Consider the following 14,400-nt stretch of genomic DNA (forward strand, 5'->3'; position numbering starts at 1 on the left):
GATTTTGTTTATTCACATTTCGACTGTTCTGTCAATAGTCATTTTGAGTCATGGACATTTTTCAAAGCTCTTTGGAATTAGGGGATCTATAAATTACACGGGAAACAAATTTTTTGCAGCTTTCATAAAAATATTTGATTTTGCTAACTCGGGTGGGGGGGATCAGTTTTGCTCCTTAAGCTGCAGGTTTTTTTAAATGACATTTTCGGTATATTTTTGTCGACATGTACAAGTTTAAAAGCATTGTTTGTTCTATATGACGCTCTTAAACATGTACGTATCGATATCAAGCAGACAAACAGTTCCTAGTTAACAAACAGTTATCAAACAGTTCTTAGAGAAAGAACCCAATTGCAGGTTTGAAATCAGCCATAAAAAAGTAGCTAAAAACTGTTAAAAAGTCTCATGCAACAGATGAAAAATGTTCCACAATTATTTTTTTACACACTATACAGTTATTTGTGAACCATCGTTAGAAATAACCTACCATTTTTAATTTTTTCCATTTATGTTTTATACTTTATTCTTCATAGATACTAATCGACTGTTAGAAATTTCTAGGTAAAAATGGTTAAATAGAAATTTATTTAATTCTTATTTTACCATATTCAACCCAAACAGTCAGATAATCATAAATAGAGTGATATTCAAAATGTTAAGTGGGAAGAGAAACATTTATTGATTGTTTGCGCCTAGTCCGGTTTAACAGCTAGAATTCTATCTGAGCAAACTAGGCTCACCTTATGAAGCCATTTTGTTCCGAAGCTGAAGCATACTGAAGCTGAAAGATCTAATCGGTCAGTGATTTGACCGGCTAAATAGGAGTTGAAATCCCAGCAACATCATTATTTCAATATATGAAGAACTTCCATTGTCCTGACTCTTCAATCGGTGACCCTGGACAATTAGATTACAAAACTATCATTCACGCATAAATTGCGCATCAGTCACAGAACCTCAATGTCTGTTTAAATTTCGCTTTTATGGTACAGAAACTATGTTATTTGAAAATAGGTACAAACCATGTAGTTTTGCATGCACGATTTTTTAACCGTATACGATTGTAAGCGATTTCAAAACCATTAAGGTAAAAAAAAAAAAATTCCTAGCCATAAACTTTATGGTTAATTGGCTGGACAGATTGCTGCCTGTTATTTTACCATAATTTTAGAATGAAAATTGTAACTGTGTACTTCTCAATAAAAAAAAATTTCTATGATCAAATTATTTTAATTAAAAGTTTCAAAAGTATCAACATCCTTAAAAAATGACAAAATGTTTCTGAACCCTTTTCCATTTTTAAAATATTAATTTGTCACTTTATATAGAGAAGTTTAAAGTTAAAATAATATTTTTAAAAAAAACTAATAACTTAGCAAAAAGCAGAAGAAAAAAACTTATAAAGGATTTTTTTAACGTTTTGCATTATTTGTTTTGGTAAACATTGGCTCATTTACTTGAAAATAATTCTTAATGCCTGATTCAATAAGATTTCGTGAAAATTTATAGTGAAATAGCCATTAGAAGTGACCTTCATTAACTTAATAACACTTTCTATCCACTTTTTTTTTTAAAACACTTCAAACATATTTCAAAACAAAACAAAAAAGTCATTTTTCAAAAATTTATTCGGATGACTAAGAACTCGTTTCACTAATTGAAATTAGTCATTGCATGTAATATTTCGAATGCTTTAAAATTATTTATAAAAGTAGTGAAATGTTTTTTTTTTTTGTGAATAAATATTAAATTATAGGCAAAAGAAGATATAAATATTGAGGCTCACTGTTTTAAAACCTGAGAGTGGAACTGCTGGATTACATTAGATTGAATGCTCTTTAATTTGTGGTAATATTACTATTGGTTTATATATCAGTATTGGTGTTTATTACTTATTGTCTAAACAGCTTGCCATTTACTATAGGTATATTCATTGATTTTATTACTTTTAATTCAATTAGATTTCTTCGTTGAGAAAATGTTTTATAAATCTGTCTTACAGAGGAGAAAATTCTGCTAAAATAATCATAATTTTATAACTATTGTGTATGTGCAATATAATTACATACTATGTATGCACTATATTTACCGTATTGTAGGCAATGTAGTTAACGTAATGTATGCACTTCCATAAAATGTTGCATCATTCATAAAATAACATATATTATAACATAATTTGTATATTTTTATATATTTAAGGAGAGTGATTCAGTGATTTTACAGTAATTGTTACTGTGAAAATTACGGCATATGAGATTTTTTGCTACGTAATATGTTTTGGTAAAAATGGATTGAAGGATTATACGTTTGAATGCAGGCATATTTTATCATATTTTTTACAGTATGGTTATGATATTTCTGGTAAAAAAAACAAAAAAATACAAGTCTGATTAATAATCAAACTATACATTATTGAAAATATTTACTTAGTAGTTTTTCCGTTCATATTGTAACTGTGAACCGGAATTTCTGGTTTTCCAAAATACAGTACCTAATTAACAGACATTTAATAAAAAAATTAAAAACTGAATAGTAAATTTAATCGTGTAAATGGGTTCTATGCTATGATCTAACTTATAATAAAAAATTACCAAAGTTTTGGACATATAATCAAATTTGCCATATATTATAAGACCATAGTTTCTTGTTAGTTTCATAAAAATCACTAAAAATTAAAATTACCGAAATTTAAAACCCGAAAGGCGTGATTAATAGATAGCTTATTTTTGACGATTGATATGGCATCAAATTTCGCAATTATATCGTTTTCTATGTAATGTGCTTATTACTTTCGCATAGCATTATGCACACTTATAGGCGTTATAACTATGAAATGTTGAGTAAATATTGTAGCAAAATTAAAAATAATAAGCATGTAGCTATTTTGCACTTTAATACAGTATCTCCTTCGAGCAAGTCAGTAAAATTTTTAAGAATGCTGCGAGTCTGTATTCAAGAGTACTGTGAGCGCATAATTACCATAATATGATTCCATAACTAAATCAGATATAATTATATTTTTTGACATTTCATATTTATTTTTTTAATGTTATTTATTACCTAATTATTATGTTTTATGATAATATTAAGTTTAAAACCCTTAAAAAGACGCTAAAAATTAATCAGATCTAGAGTTTTAAATATTTTATGTTAGAGGAAAACAGGATTTCAAAATGAGCTTTCATATCTTTTCCTACTTTTCAACAAATTTTGTAATATTACCATAATTTAATATTATTAAAAGGAATATCAAGAATTTATTTCAGTGACTAAGACTAATGGCATTTTTGATGAATGCCATATGCATTAAAAATTTATGCTGCATCATTTCTAAACCTATTAATTTAGCTGAATATTAGGTCTTTTGAAACAACATGAAGAGCTATAAAAGGTAAATGTCTGAATTTCTCAAATTGATTAATTAACTAAATATTATTTTACAGAATAAATATCTCCTCGAGAACTGTATATTTAGTAGGTAAGAGTTTTATATTTTTAATATAGCTGTATAGTCACTTTAGTTACAATTAAGACTCATTTGTATAGATTCTTTACTTGAAGAGAACCGTTTTCATGTCTAAATATTCAAACTATAAATCCAATGTGGTGAACAGTATTCGAATCCTAGCGATGGTTGATTCGAATTCCGCACCCCGATCACACTGACGGCAGCAGTGATGTAAAATATCCTTAGTGGTAGACAGATCATGTTCTAGAATCCCCTTGCCGCCAGACACACCGTGGTAAGTTTTCGTGGTTTTCCTCTTCATGTAAAGCAAATGCAGGGTAGTTCCATCAAAAAGTCCTCCTCGAAGGCAAATTTCTCCCAATACTTGATCCAGGAGTTCTTTTATTTTCTGGATTGGGTTCAAAATTACAAGGCCACGGAGATGATTCTTAATTGGGTAAACGGAAAATTGGGTTGGTTGTTAAGCGACGGTAGTAAAATTTCAAAATTTGAACTAAAAAAATGAATTATATCAATACTGTAGGAAGTTTATTGACTCTTTAGTATGCCTTTGTTTTGCAGCTGAAAGTAATCTATACACTGTTACGATTTTCATTCTAAAATTATGGTTAAAAAAAATCAGCAGCAGTCTGTCCATTCGATTAACCGTAAAGTTTACTGTAAAGAACATTTTTTGCCTGTTTGGTTTTGAAACAGTTTGCAACTTGCATGGTTATGAAATCATGAATACAAAACTATGCGGCTTTTTTATCTTTTTACAACTAGCATGGTTTCAAAACAGTAACAACGAAATTTAACTGCACATAGCTAATCGTTTTGCTAGGTATCAGACATTGTAAAGTGCAGAGCATTGGAAACTCCTCATGTGTTGAAGGGAATGTAAGGATTATTGTAGTGTCAACGCAAAGACTAGAACCTAATTCCGACGATCATGAGATTAACAGATTAGCCCTCTCTGTTATGAAAGGTACACAGTTGCCACGAACCAAGTGGCTAAATTTGGTGATTTTAAATAGTGTGAAAATATTCTGGTTGTATAACTGTGAAATTTTTAAGATACGTCACATAAAAATTTTATTAAATCATAACTAGTCATAATAATATTGTTTTAATGTTTGTATACGCAGCAGTTTTTATGTTTTACTTTTTATTCAGAATTAAGTGCAATATTTTTCAAATTTAAAAGGAAAAGCGCTGTTTGCATCATTAGAAAAAGAATATTTATTTAACACAAAAACAAACTAATGTATGACAATTTATTTTTTACATGAATATAATACAAATTATTCGAAAAGAAATATAATTTACGCAAATGCTTATTTTTGCTTAGATAAAATTTATATAAATTTTTAATTGAATTTAAATCGGGAATATGAAATTTTTTTGATCTATGGTTTTATTTTGCATGCATAATCAGCTGTTGTGCATACGCGTTAAAAATCTCTTAAGTTTTTTTCAGAAGATTTAGGAAGTTTAGTTTGCGCAAAGTATTTTCACACAGATGAATGTTCAATGGCTTATAAATTCCTCAGACAACTGAAATAGTTTTGTACTTATTCTGAAGAGTTGACATTTAAATGTAGGAATTCATTTTATAATGTTAAATATAATTCATCGAAATAATGTTCTAAAGCTCAAAGAAAATAACTGCTGACGCTGATGGTCTAAAATATAAATGGATTTTGATAAATTTTAAATACTACTCTCACTTATGGCTTATTAAAAAATGTATGATACAAAAATTTCTTATTTCTAATTAAATTAGATACTTTTTTTAAAACAAAATATTTTATCTTGCATTTTAATTTTGTCTCTTTCAAGGAAAGAATCAAAAATGATGAAAATAGGAATTATTATTTTCATTTCTGTATTAACTCTTGTGATTTCTGATGATGACAAAGGAAAATATGGGAATATCAATTTGTGGAGAAAAACGTTGTGCGGTGAGTTTATAAATAGCATACTTTTACGAAATATCCATTTATTGATAATCAAAATTATAAAGCAATCATTAAATTTTTCAAATTTAGAAATTTTATGTTTTCAACCCATTAATGCATAGAAAATGTTCTGTAGATGCGTCCGCATTACACAAATAATCACACAAAATGTAACTGAAATAATAGTTTCAGTTCTTTTCTCTTTTATAAAATATATAAAATTTTATATTTTTTCTCTTTGAGTTTTTAAAAACGAAAAATATTAATTAATTTTAAGATTTAATTTGCACTAAAATCATATATTTTCAAAGCTATTTAACGTAGTCATTTCTTAAAGCAATCCTAAGTTCCATCTAAATCCTTGCGCTGTTATAATAACGTTGAAGCATAAACTGGATTGGTCTTTCTATTATGTGAAAAATTTTGAAATTTCATGAAGTATAAAGGAAGTTCCGTTAAAAATATATATTTTCAGAATCCTCGTTAAAAATGAAATTAAGAATGTATATATTGGAGGTCCTAAATTGCTAGTTAAATATGCACCTTTTTGTCAATTAAGTGTACACATTTTTTGTCTTGTTTTCACGTTTTACAAGGACGTGAAACGCATTTGTTAAGAGTGGTAATTACAAAACACCCTCAATGTCAAAGTGAATTTTCTTCCTTTTTAAGTTTAGAAACCTGTTCTTCGAAGCTATTAATATTTGCGGAAGTAGTCCAAATTGCTAGAGGGCATGAAAATAAGTTCTAAGTAAGTAATCGCTATAAATTAAGAGTATCAAGGGCGATCCAGATGCTCAATCCAAGCTTACTTTGAAGCTAATTAAATTTCATGTTTTTTTTCTAAAAAAAATACTGTTAAATAATTTTTTTTCCAACTGACTAGCCACAAATGCAACAATAGACCAATCATGAATGAAAGGAAAAATTCTTTTCCTCCCCAACACTAGAAAGGGTTGAGCTATGCCCGCAAATGTTGCTTTTTATTTTATATTTAGGAGTCATGCCAACCCTTGGAGAACCGACTTACATTACGTCTATGAAAGCTATTCTTCTTTCCTTGACCCGATGATCTGGGTGTGATGTAGAGCACATTGCGGTAAAAAAGTTCAATGCAGACCGATAACGTGTACCATGGTATCCTTCACTAGCTGATCAAAGTGTCAACCCACCCTCTCGTTGACTGCAGCCAAAGATGCTTGACTGCTGTGATCTACTGTGTTCTGCAACCAGACCACTGTGGGACAAAATCAAAATAGGCTAGTTAAAAAATGATCAAAATATCGTAATGATCAAGAGAAGTTGGGAATTAAAGTTAAAAATGGGTTTTCAAAATCAGTTTGGAATCAAAGATCAAGATAGGCTGGGAACCACTTATTTAGAATAAGATATTTTAAAATGGACTGAAAGTGAAAATTTGGTCCTCCGTGAATTACAAAAATTTAAATAAGATCTTAAAATAAACTTTTTGTAAATTTTATTATAATATTTATATTTTAAAATAAAATTGGTAAAGGTAATATCATTTTAATACTCGATTATTTTTTTAAAGAAAAGCACGGTACTAACCTTGACCGGGACCTTCAACGTTGCATGGTATATGATGAACCATTTGTAAGTAAAAGCTTAAGTTTGCCATTTCATATTATCTGAAAGATGTATTTATTATGTAATAGTATTATCTATTAGTATTATTATCTAAAAGTATATATATTTTCCTGGATGCTAACCATAATTCAAAATGGTGCTTGAAAAATTAAGTTCAAGCGTAAGTAATTGTGTTTTTCCTTTTTGAAAGGAGTTTTTTTTATGTTCATCCTAGGGGATCCCAGGATTATTGGGACAAAGTTAAAGGAGAGGTAAAGGGAAATCATAAGGATTCTGAACTGCATAGCGACCCATGATCAAAACCGTCATGGGAAAGTATCATGACAGGTATAAGAAGAAAAAGAGAAGCAAGACTGAGATAGTCTGAAAAATTATGTGTCAAAGATTATATGACAAAGATCGTAGGCGACACGCTGTCGTAGATAACACGTGAAAATGTCACAAATATGTTCAAAATTTCAACCATTGATATTGATGTATTTTTCACACCCATGGGCCATGGATTCTCTCAAATATGCCTGCATTTTGTTGTGTATCCGCAGCAGTACAGACGATTCTTGCAACTAGATCTATTTTCGAATCCACTGATGTTTCATACGCGAAACACTTCAGTGCACTCTAGCAAAAAAAAATCCATTCTGTTTAAATCCGGAGAACGTAAGGGCTAGGGAGTCGGTTTTCCATCCCCCTACCTCACCTTAAAGTTTGTCCCAATAATCCGGGGACATCCTGTGGATTATTCATATTAAGCCAAGAAGAAACGTCATTCCGAGCAATATGATCACTAAATATAAACTTTGTGTGCGAGCAAGGGAATAAAACAGCAAGTATGTTGCGGTCACTTACAAAAACAGTTGGGCAAATATTAGTTAATATTGAAACATAGTACATTGTAAATAGTTAATATGGGGAATGAATAAAGAAACTAACGTCAATTAGTAATTCAGTAAATTGTAAACATAAAATATTTCAGCATTCTATACGTTTTGCATGAGTCAAAACATTTGAATTTTCACATAGGATGTAATTTAAAATATTTTAATTGTCTTCTATTTAATCTACAGTAGTGAAGACCATGTTAAAAATGTTTAAAGTGATTGCATAAGTTTTTACAATTTGAATATAAAAAATGTATTACACAAATAGTCGAACATTTAAAGCTTATTGATAGCTAAATACCTTATGTTATATTTATTTTTCATAATTTTGAAAGTTTAATAATTATCAAAGTTTATATGGCTGTTGAAGTTTATTACATTTTTAACAATTAATCAGGCATGGAAAAGTAAACGAAACACATTATTAATTTAAGAGGAAATACTTCATAAACGTCATTTCATTGGCTTTTGAAAAATAAATATAAGGGGGACCAGAAAGTAATGTCGCTTAGGCGCATTTGATATATGTTATCAAGATTTAATTTTTAATCAATAACGCATTCACCCTGGTAACCTTTCAATAATGGATCAAAAATGAATCGAAAAAAATTTTTATGACTAACGAATATTTACAGCGCAAAAACGACATTACCTTATGGTCCCCCTAACATTTTGAATGCATATTTTGTAATATTTATATGGAAAGAGTCAAATTTATTTTAGTGATAATTGTTTTGATGCATTTTTTCATTGTCTCAGGTTTGATTTTACCATGATATTTTGCCTCCTTTTTTTCTAGTTTAATGCTAATTGGAGAAACTGCTTTAGAAAAATACAGCCGAAGGCCATGGGTTCATTTCAAACTTATCAAGAAATGGCCTGCAAGGATCCGTCTATTTACCATAAAGTAAAGTTAATTCTTTTTGATATTTTAGCATTCAAATAATACAAAATAATAAAATAATAAAATTGCACAAAATAATAAAATAAAGTTCTAATATTACCAATGGAGGGTTCATGGCTTTTCCTTCTAAATATATTAAAACAACTATTTTAACATAAATTTGAGAAATAAAATGACTGAAGTAAAATCATATATGTTGTGTTGATTAATTTTTAAAACTTATGAACATATTTTAAAATAAATTATCATAATGAAAAACGTGTAAAATATAAAATGCTTAACAATAAGCATTTTCTGAATTATTTCAAACTAATTCTGCTTGTGCTCAATATCTTTTTCACTTCAATGATCTTTTCTTTCACTGAAACCAAAATAAGGTACAAACTTAATAATGTGCTTTTTATTTTAAACAATAAATATAAAGTGAATGAATGTAAATAGAATTAACTGAAGCGTGTTAAATTAGCACTAAAAAAATAATAAATGGTAAAACGTGCAAATATGGTAAAACATGTAGCCAAGCTGCAGTATATGTGTAATTTTCTCTATTATGTATGTTTGCCTCAATTTTATCAAAACATAAGGATAAAACAAAACACATTTTGTCTAATCGACCTCCAAGTTTTATATTTTGAAATGTGTGCTAAATATATTTATAAATAATATTTTTTTTAAAAATAATAAAGAAAATCATGAATGAATAAAAGCTGGATAAAATTAAAACAATATAACAGTTTAGATTTTTACTTGGTTTTGAAATTAAAATTTATGTTAAAATTAAAATAATATTATTATATTTTTTTGATGTTTTTTGTAGCGCCACAAAAAAATGTTTTGCAAGGGCCAAGAGAATCTTACTCAACTCGTAACTAAGTTCTTTAAATACAGTAATGTTTACATTTGTAAGTTTTTTTAAGTACGCAAAAAAAAACATTTTTGAGTTCCCTAGTTGCTTAATTTCTTGGAAATGGCAGTGTTTAAAAATGCAGTTTTTATTGCATATTTATGTTAATCAATTTTTAAAGAAATTTCTGAAGATTTCATCTTTAGTAAAGAAAGATTTAGTGCTTATATGTTTCATAGACATTATTTATTTTATTGATGGCATAGGTTGATGATTGCACAAAAAAACATAAGCCTGCACGTTCTGTGGTAAGTATATATTGGTATTTTGATATTATATTTAGAGTAATGTTGCAATTACTGGGTCACTTAATTTTGGCAACTGATTTTTGTGACAAATTTGCATATGCTATTGTGCTTATTTCCTTATATATTACGCATACGTAGACATAGATGCTGGCAGATTTTATGAGTAGGCAGATGACTATTTTATTCTTCCATAAAGCATTACCTTAATAAAAGTCAGTAAAATACATACAAGTATAGGAAGTCTGTTTCACTAAAGAATAAGAACTTAAATACCCCACTTTTTCGAGTGCTTTCTAGTACTTTTGGAAATTTTTCATGTTTGCAAATTGAATAATAAGAGAATAAATTGAATTAGTCATCTGGATTTAACTATGCCTGATACCTTTTTTTTATACTTAATTTGACACAATGGTATTTTCTTGTACAACCCGCAACATGTTGGCCACATGTCCGGATTTACGTATAAAGTAGATAGGTAGCAGTTAAGGGCCCCAAGAACCTCAAAGATCCAACAAAACCAATTTCCTTTTAGTTAATTATTTGCTTTAGGTACATTGGTACCTCATACCACTTTTTTCGAACGAATTTCGCCACTGTTGTTTTGTTGAAGAACACAGAAGCAATGCCGGCAAGTAAAGATTTGATTAAAATACAACTTGAGGAAATAGCATCTCGCACACACAGTGCTATGCAAAAGAAAATGCATCTTAACCAGTCATTATAGCTTATGATGCGACCGAACGAACGAGCCAACTCTCAGGCAGCTGCTTCAACTACTATATACGGATTTCCTCTATCGGAAAGTCGTTGAACTAACTTGCGCAACTCGTGCAACTTACCTGAGAGAGAGAGGAAAAATGGGGTTTTGTTCGCATATTAACAAAAACCACCTACTTTAGCTTAGAATAAATCAATTTGTTTACATTGTGACACAAAGTAAAATGAGCTTAAATTTTGTTTCTATAGTAATTATTTTTTTATTCAAAGAATCCAAAAATTATATGTTCGGCAATAAATGAAAATTCTACATTATAGCCTTAAGTATATTTAAGTTTTTATATAAACAATGCATTCAGTAACCAAGTGATTTTATAAAAGGTTATTAATTTAATGCTTAATAACCAACAATGTTAAACTGTTCTGCCGTAAAGTGCTCGACTTCGTGCTCAAATCCTCAAACTACCAAAGCAAAGGTGCTATCCTCTCTGCAGAGGATCAGAATTGCGATGGCATGTCTTCGGATTATATTCAGGGAGGTTTTCCAGACCGTCGCCTATAGCCCACTGTACAACTCTAGTGCTATGTAAATAAAGTATCTATCTATCTACCTAAATAAAATAGAGGTTATCAAGATGAACATTTTTGCGTCTTGTCAAACATAGCTAAAATTATACATCGCTTAAAATTAAATTAATTTCACCGCACTTACTACCAAACATCATGGTAATAAAACGTATCTTATATCTAATTTTACTAAAAAGTTATTACCAAAGCTCTTCAGTGGAAATAACCTTGCTTTTTAGTGTTCCCATGGAACCAGAAACACAGTTAATTTGATCATGTTCTAGTCGTTTTGAACTTTTTTTAGTGTGCCAAGTTTCATCAAAAAAGAAAAAAAAGGAAGATGCAAATAAAATACCCACATTCAATTAATTACAAAGCTTAAAATATGTCTTTTCTTTTCAAAAACAATAAACATTTTGAACCCAAATGAGGTCTAGAAGTTATATTAAGAATTGTTAGTTACATTTAAGAGTTTCTCGATTATCTTTATTTAAAATATCGAAAATATTTATTGCTCATATACAGTCAGAAAATATTTTTATGTACGATTTATGCACTGAAACTTATTTCATCCTATAGATTTTCTACATTTTAGCCATAACATCAACTAAGCCTAAAAGAAAAATTTTGTGATTTCTTTCAAATATCGGCATTTTTTGTGTTTTATACATTTATCTATCTTTTCTTTACAGATGAATAAACCTGCATTGGTAAGTACGCAATTATTTTTTCATGTCTTTGTTTCAAAAATTCTTATCAATAAGACATTTAGTCATTTTGAAAAAACAGCAATAGAACTTTTTGGATTTATTAAATGGAATGTAGAACTGTGACGGAAAAGTTATCATTTGTTTAAAGCTAGTTGATGTGATGAAAGATCTCAGAATTAAATTTACCGGAAAGCCGACCGGATTATGAAGAGGTCAGGGAGCTTATCTTATATCAGATATGTCCTGGGTTCGAATTCTAGACAAGGCATGGTTGTTCTTTCATTGAAATGTCCTAACTGTAGGAGCAACGCTGGCCCTCCTAATATGGTGTCCCTGAAAGAGTGGCCAACAAATCTGAATGCCGAATGACAATCGGGTGAGTTTTGGAAGAAAAAAAAAGGATTCACCAGAAATGCTTGTTCAAGAAACTGGAATGTTAAACAGTTAAACGTCAATACTGTTAAAAATTGCTTGTTGACCAATTTAATATGGCTATGAGCTCCTCTTTTCCAGTGTGGAGATTTTCGTTCCCCTGATCACCATTACTCTTATTTACTAAAAACTGTCACTATCACTGTTACTTTATTATGTTCATTTTATGTTCTGTTCTGTTTTGTCATGCATGATATTTCACAATTCAGTTTGTCTTATCTTTTCCTCCTTATAGGGGAAAATTAGTCATTTTCATTTTTGATATGCATCTCAACTACGTACTTTGCTTACTTTAAAATTTTATTTATTTACAAATCGCTGAGAAACGTGAAGTAAAAAAGAAAAACTGCACAGAATTGCTACTTATAAGCTCAAATCAACACTTAAGAAAGGGAAAACTAAAACTTTTTAAATGTTTGATCATTTATTCAAGTCGATGACTAATGATAAGTTCGGTTGATATCGGGTCGTTGACAAGTCTTATAGATGGCATCTATATCTAAAGATATGTCGACTTTTTATATATACTTGACTCTATATCATTTTTTTTTTTGAAGCCAATGAAATTTTTTTTATCAAATACATCATTCAGGTCATTAAAGGTAAGCTTTTTGCTGCATCTACAGTTAGTATTTTGATAGTATATTAATATATTTGCTTTTTAAATTTTTTTAGTAGCTCAGTTTTTTTTCTGCATGCAACTAAATTAAATGCTACTAAATTAATCGTGACGCACTTATAAGAGTAAACAAATGCCTCTTCTCACCCATTTGTTATGTTCTTGGTGTAATGAGTAAATATTTATTTCTGCTAGTAGATGAAAACAGCATGTTTTAATGGGACATTCCCGATGCAGGTTCATTGAAAGGTTAACTGATAGTCGGCACTGAACACTTCTTATATCAAAACGTACTGTCGTTACTACTGACAGATATTTCTCTGACATTTCTTATTTTTCTTGTAAATTTTCTTTATTTATATTCCTTTTTAATGTATATTGATTTTTTTTCAGAATTGCTTTGAAAAAGTATTAAAGAAGTACCATTTGAATGAACTTTTAAAGAAGTACTTTTCTCATGTTAACTAAAAAAATTAAAATTTCATTGAATTGTTTTGTCATAGATTATATAATGTTTAAAAGTGTGCTAAATGCAAGATAAAAACTTATTGTAAAAATAAATAAACAAATAAATACTTATTCAACCGGACAATATGCCTTATTTATTTCTGTATTATTGCTTGCCTGATGTAATTTCTTAGATAATTCAACAGCAAACTCAATATTCATGCCTCTATCACTCAGTAGTTAAGGAGTTAAAATGTCATTTTGAAGAACTGTTGTACAGTTCTTCAAAAGGAGTACAGTTTCAGGGAGTACAATTTGGGCTCTACTCCCAACAAGGACTTGAAGCCCAATCAACCTCAGATCAATGGGTACCAGCTTGTCTGGGAAGTAAAAGCGGCATGTGCACAATCCTGGCATCATCGTGACATTCATTCCATTGGACATTCCCTCGGTTCACAACGGATTACCACAGGATTGTTTTTAAACTCATTATGCTTTAAAAATTTACCATCGTAATAATCTGGGAAATCCGTGACTTGTGATTAACATTTATGATGGAATTCACTCATAACTGTTCTTATGGTAGATTCCAGTAATGACCATTTATTTAAAATTCAAATAAAGAATAACAAAAGGAGTGAGGAGTGTATTGCTTTTTGATCGCTCAGCTTAGGAGCCAAATTATTTATCCTCATAAAATTTCTAAGTTGTTACCAAGTTCTTTAAAAGATTATACTGCTAGGAGCAAAAATCCATAATACGATATTTTTAAAATTCCCACTATAAACAGCAACAACTTGGCATAGCCTGAAGACAAAACTAGCAAACACCGGGGCAAAGGTTTTACTTACCATGATCTGACAAACAACAAAAAATATTCTTTTATAGTTTTTCCTGTTTGCAACGTGATTTGCTGACAAACTTTGTAACTAATTTTGGAACTTGGAAGGAATAAAC

The 14,400-nt window shown here is 29.5% G+C and overlaps 1 protein-coding gene across 5 annotated transcripts; it reads left to right on the plus strand.

Annotated features, from left to right (window-relative positions):
* The first annotated feature begins 1,778 nt into the window (after positions 1-1,778).
* Positions 1,779-13,588, plus strand: LOC107442340 (uncharacterized). Of its 5 annotated transcripts, none has more exons than XM_016055881.4 (7): positions 1,779-1,848; positions 5,291-5,412; positions 6,962-7,023; positions 8,695-8,802; positions 9,910-9,951; positions 11,928-11,945; positions 13,390-13,588. In XM_016055881.4, exons 1-7 carry the CDS (start codon positions 1,832-1,834, stop codon positions 13,462-13,464), a joined length of 444 nt encoding a protein of 147 aa, XP_015911367.1. In that variant the 5' UTR covers positions 1,779-1,831; the 3' UTR covers positions 13,465-13,588. The 5 variants fall into 5 exon arrangements, with proteins under 5 accessions (XP_015911367.1, XP_071035996.1, XP_015911368.1 ...); XM_071179895.1 differs by having other exon boundaries at positions 1,819-1,924; XM_016055882.4 differs by lacking the exon at positions 1,779-1,848 and adding an exon at positions 3,264-3,391.
* Positions 13,589-14,400: the final 812 nt, after the last annotated feature.

Source organism: Parasteatoda tepidariorum, chromosome 4 (genome assembly GCF_043381705.1).
Source record: "Parasteatoda tepidariorum isolate YZ-2023 chromosome 4, CAS_Ptep_4.0, whole genome shotgun sequence".
NCBI lineage: Eukaryota > Metazoa > Arthropoda > Arachnida > Araneae > Theridiidae > Parasteatoda > Parasteatoda tepidariorum.